Source organism: Pinus tabuliformis, chromosome 1_2 (assembly GCF_031772625.1).
Source record: "Pinus tabuliformis cultivar Carrire ecotype Pingquan chromosome 1_2, CPIR1, whole genome shotgun sequence".
In the NCBI taxonomy this organism is placed as follows: Eukaryota; Viridiplantae; Streptophyta; class Pinopsida; order Pinales; family Pinaceae; genus Pinus; species Pinus tabuliformis.
The window spans coordinates 519,298,258-519,303,603 of NC_142298.1; the positions used below are offsets into that span (position 1 = coordinate 519,298,258).

At 41.2% G+C, this 5,346-nt stretch overlaps 1 protein-coding gene across 1 annotated transcript; it reads left to right on the forward strand.

The window, feature by feature from the left end:
- Positions 1 to 203: 203 nt before the first annotated feature.
- On the forward strand, positions 204 to 3,481 carry LOC149206625 (uncharacterized). Its single transcript, XM_089397756.1, has 2 exons — positions 204 to 1,752; positions 1,884 to 3,481. Exons 1-2 carry the CDS (start codon positions 204 to 206, stop codon positions 3,479 to 3,481), a joined length of 3,147 nt encoding a protein of 1,048 aa, XP_089253882.1.
- Positions 3,482 to 5,346: the final 1,865 nt, after the last annotated feature.

Sequence of the window (5,346 nt, forward strand, 5' to 3'; positions counted from 1 at the left end):
TGGGCAGGCATTCATATCCGACCATAGACCAATTTATCTCAGCTGGAAGGAATGTGGTTTCAGAAAAGGGTACTCCTTTAAATTTAATAGGGCATGGTTGGAAGACCCGGAGTTCAACGAGGTCATTGCCAAATCCTGGAAGGATCTGTCTGCATGCGATACACGCCCCCCCTTTCATGAATTTCAGGGATAAGTTATCAGCCATGAGGAAAGTGGTCAAAGATTGGCAATTTAAAAAAAGACAGAGGGACAGGGCCAGTCTTCAAGAAACGCTGAAGGAGCTGGACAGTATTTTAAAGGATTTGGATGCTAGCTCTTTTTCTTTTAGTCTGAGATGCCGCATCAAAGAATTGGAAAGGAAAAAACAGAACTTTCTGAAGCAGGAGGAAGCATTCTGGAGGCTAAAAAGCAGGGTAACTTGGCTACAGGAAGGGGACAGGAATACTAAGTTTTTTCATAAATTCGCTAATTCTAGGCGCGAGAAAAATACAATATGGAAAATAAGCGATGGCCAGGGGGGCTTTTTTACCTCACAGCAAGATATATCTAATGAAGTCGTAAGACATTTTAAAAACCAATATAGCAGAAGAGAAGGATGCGGCTTCCAGGACATTCGTTGGGGTATTGACCTGGTCCCTCAAATGTTTGACGATGAAAAGAATGCAAGCCTTTTTCAGCCTATAACAGAAAATGAGCTCCTGGATGTCATGAAGGCCTTTAAAAAGGACAAATGTCCTGGCCCGGACGGCTGGACAATAGAGTTTTTTATTCACTTCTTTGATATCATCAAACAAGACTTGCTGAGGATGGTTGAGGCATCCAGAATCTCAGGGAGCATTCATCAGCTCACATCATCAACTCAAATAGCTCTCATCCCAAAAAAAGTGGAGGTGGTCTCCTTTCAAGACTTCAGACCGATTTCCTTATGCAACATAACCTTCAAGATCATCACAAAAATCATAGCGGAAAGGATTAAAGCGACTCTGGCCACTTTCCTTACAAAGGATCAACATGCTTTTTTGAAGGGAAGAAATATCCTGGATGTCGTCGCTAATACTCAGGAATGTCTGTTTTCTATGCTCTCTAAGAAGTCAGACGTTGCCATTCTTAAAATTGATCTACAAAAAGCTTATGACTGCTTAGACTGGGGTTTCATAAGATGCTTACTTGTGAAGATCGGCCTAAGTTCAAACTCTATCAGCTGGATCATGGCATGCGTGGAAAATGTGAACTATGTTGTCATTATTAATGGTATGCCTTCTCCTTTTTTTCCAGCTGAAAGAGGCCTCCGCCAGGGATGCCCCCTCGCCCCGCTTCTGTTCATCCTGGCAATGAACTCCCTAAGTCTTCACATAAACAAGGCGGTCTCAGAAGATAGATGCAAGCCAGTAAAGATATGCAGGAATAACTTCATCTCGCACAATCTTTTTGTTGATGATGTTCTTATTTTTGCAATGTTATGCAGGGTATCGTGGATCTGCCTCAATGACATCCTTAATAGATTCCAAAAAGCTACTGGATTATATATAAACAAGGCTAAATCTATTCTCTTCCACAACGACAGCAACTTGGAAATGGTGAAATGGATCTCAGAACTGTTTGGAATCGAGTCGAGATCGATTAAAGATGGCTTAAAGTACCTGGGCTTTCAGTTAAAAGCAAACAATTATTCTATAGCAGACTGGCAGTGGTTGCTGGATAGATACTATAAAAAGATCTCGGCATGGGAATACAAGTTTTTATCCTTGGCTAGTCGGGTGGTATTAGTTCAAGTTGTATTAATGCAAATGGCTGTTTACTGGGCTCATATTTTTTTCCTCCCCGCATGTATCATCCACAAAATGAATAAGATTTCTGCAAATTTTATTTGGGGGGCAAATCAGACCAGCAAAAATATCACCTTACTAAGTTGGAAAAGGTCTCTTTGCCCAAGAATTTGGGAGGCTGGGGCTTACTGGATTTAAGGACTTTTGGCAAAGCTCTCCTTTGCAAATCTCTGTGGAGAGGAGTCTTCGGGGATGGTCCGTGGAGCTCCACCATCAAAAAAAAATATATGAAAGGAAGAGGCATAGAATACTGGTTCAGGAAAGGTAGGATTGGAGCCAAATATGGCTCTGCTATTTGGCTCAGTTTCCGCAAGATTGAGAAATATTTTTTAAACAATTTGAAGTGGAGTTTACAAATGGGCAGCAGAATTCTTATTGGCATAGATCCCATCATGGGGGGTCGGGAAAACATATCCTTTCCAGGGAAGCTTCTTATTTTTTTCCACAGATATGGTTTTTTTACTTGGGATAAACTCATAGCTGCGTGGAATGGTCCAATCCCCCTCTGGAAGGAGTCCTCTGATTTTGGCATGCCAGCGTCGCTGGCTGAACTGTGGAATACTGTAAAGGAATCATTGACTAGTTGCGGCTTTCATCGTTCATTCACAACTGACTTTCTGACCTGGGCAGTTCCTAAAGCCTGTCTGACAGCCCAAGTAAAAGATATCTACAAGGATCTGATTGGATTGAAGACTCCTCTCGCTAGCTCGCCTTTTCCTCCGATCTTATGGAAGTCTGGGTGCCCTCCAAAGTTCATTTTGTTCTCATGGTTGATGTTCCATAACAGAAATTTGACATGGGAAAATTTGAGGAAAAGGAGATGGCACGGTCCGAGCAGATGTGCTATGTGCGAGTCTAGTGAAGAATCTAATCTTCACATGTTTTTCAAATGTCAATCTTCATTGCAAGTCTGGCAGGCTCTGGCAAACCTATATGGTTTCCCTCTCATTGATTTTGTCTCAATTCAGGAAGCTTACGTCTGGTGGAGCGGGCAAAGAGATTCTTGGAGGCCCATGATTATTATTTTTTCCTGGTATGCTTGGAAATGGAGAAACAACAAAATTTTCAAAGAATCAAGGATCTCCCTAATGTCTATCGTGCAACAGATCATAGCATCCTTTGATGCCATACCAATGAAGCGTCCCAAGATGAAAATAGACAACAGTAAGGCGCAGGCGAGCATCTGCACTGGATCCCCATGTGCGTTTTTTGATGGAGCTGAACAACAATCCATTTGTGGATGCGGGGTTCACATCATAATGGATAAGGATCTCCAATACTTTATTTCATGGAATGGAGGAAAGGGCACAAATAGTTTAGCTGAGGCGAGGGCTCTTGCAGGCCTTCTCGCTTTTTGTATCTTTTTTGATATTCAGGCTATCTCTATTTATGGTGACTCCAAATCTGTGATTGATCATGTCCTGGGGACGAGCCATATCAAAAGCCCTCATCTAGCAGGCTGGCTGGACCGGATCATGTTTTATTGGGGCCTCCTGAAAGACAAATCCATTCAACACATCTGTCGTGCTCAAAATCAGCAAGCGGACAGCCTGTCAAAGGAGGGTCTGCTTCTTGCTGCAGGTTCATGGTCTTTGAAGATATCAGATGGTGAGAATTCCTGCTTTATCCAGGACTTCTCAATCCCCGGATCATAACTCCCCTATGGTGTATTCCCAGGTTTTTCCTTTATCATCTTTTTGCTGTTATTTTTTTGGACAGGCCGAGGTATGGCTTTTCAGAAATCCCTGTGATAAAGGACTCATATATGAAATGGTTTTGTCCGTGAGGCATATGTCAACGTTTCTCATATAGGATATGGTTTATGGTATGTGATTATCAACGATTTTTGTATATGTCCGATGATTTTTGTTTCTGCCCTGACGTTTTCCTTCTCTCGTGGGGGAATCGTCTTTTTCTCAGTTTTGTTATTTAGTCTTGAGTAAAAGATCGAGATCTCCAGCTCTTGACTGTTGTCTTATGTACTATTTGGTCCTTTATATTATCTCAATATGATACATTGAAGCTTTTTCGTTCTGAAAAAATATTATATCTGCATTCTTAGCCTCTATTTACTAATCAATTCCTCCTTTAATAATCTAGGTTTAATCCATTCTAAATGGCTTCATTGTATATTATTATTATACAAAATATATAGTATGCAAAGGCCGAACACTTTCGTCCCCTTGTACTAGTTATAATTATAAGTATAGATGTAAAATTACTTCTAGTTTGTAAAATTACTTCAGTTTGTGAAGTGTGTATGAGAGGCCAAGCATGTGACGCTCAAAGTTATGATTTCAATATAATAATCTGACTAAAAAACCAATTGGCCAACCTTGTTATCTATGATAACAAAATTATTAATAAAGTTAACGTTTAAGTAATGGAAAAATTATCATATTAATTAAATAATTTACTTTTTTTTTTGTAAAATGTGGTGGTACTTCTTTCTATTATCATAAACCAAAATATTACAGTATCATGGTGGCCTCACCCCGCCCTTATGGGAAACCGGGTATCTCAGCCATCTTAAGTCTTTCATTGCCAGCCAAAAATAATAAGTCCAGATTCTGTTTGTCCAAGCTAAATAAACTAAACAAGCCTTACACTTACTCTTACTACTTAAATGCATATAACATATTTCCCTATCTATAACAGTGAGGATCTTAGATTTAACTATTCTTTGAAAATTCATCAAAATTAATGCATATCTGTTTTCATGGAACTCCAGTTGTTGGCTGTTGATCAGCTTCTCGGTTGACTCCTAGGTTTCCTTCCTTGATCATCGCCTGAATTTCCTCCATCTTTTTGTTTTGCATCTCCAAAGTAATCTGCATTATTCTCAATTCTCTCCTTAAATTTGGACCTCCCTGCGCCAATTCCGCCATTTCTGTTGCTGCTTGTTCCAGAGCTTTTGCCAGCAGTCTCTTCATTACCCAATATACATGTATAGACTGCTTAAACAGAGTCATCCTACCCCTAGTATTGCCCGGGTCCGGAAGAAGGAACTCCCAGTCTTCCATCTCAGAATCTGATTGAGCTTGGATGGCCTCTTCTTCCATGTGTTGTATTATCCTCCTGATTTTTGGGTTGGTGTTCATGTTGTAGGCTCTTTCTGCATGTTGGATTTTCCTATCTAGAGATCTTTTTGACTTTCTACAATACCTCTCTGTTCTCCCTCTGCCCCTTCCTTGCGGGCTCTGCCCTCTTCTTCTTCCTCCTCTATTTCTGTACTGTCCCCTGCCACCCCTATTTCCCCTACCTGGCGTGCTACTTTCGCCTCTGCCTCGCTTGCGTCCACGGACATGTTGTTCTTCACTTTCTGAATTCTCCAGCTGCTCTTCAATCATCCTTTTCCTGCTCTTCCTGCCTGCCTCGCGTCTCAGGTTGTCCATTTCCCTGTCTGCCTCGTACCTTTCCTCCTCCTCTTCAGTATCATCCTGAATCTCATAAATTTCCTCCGCCTTTTCCTCCTTCGCCACACTCTTTCCTTTACTCTCCCGGGTTCTGCGCTCCATTG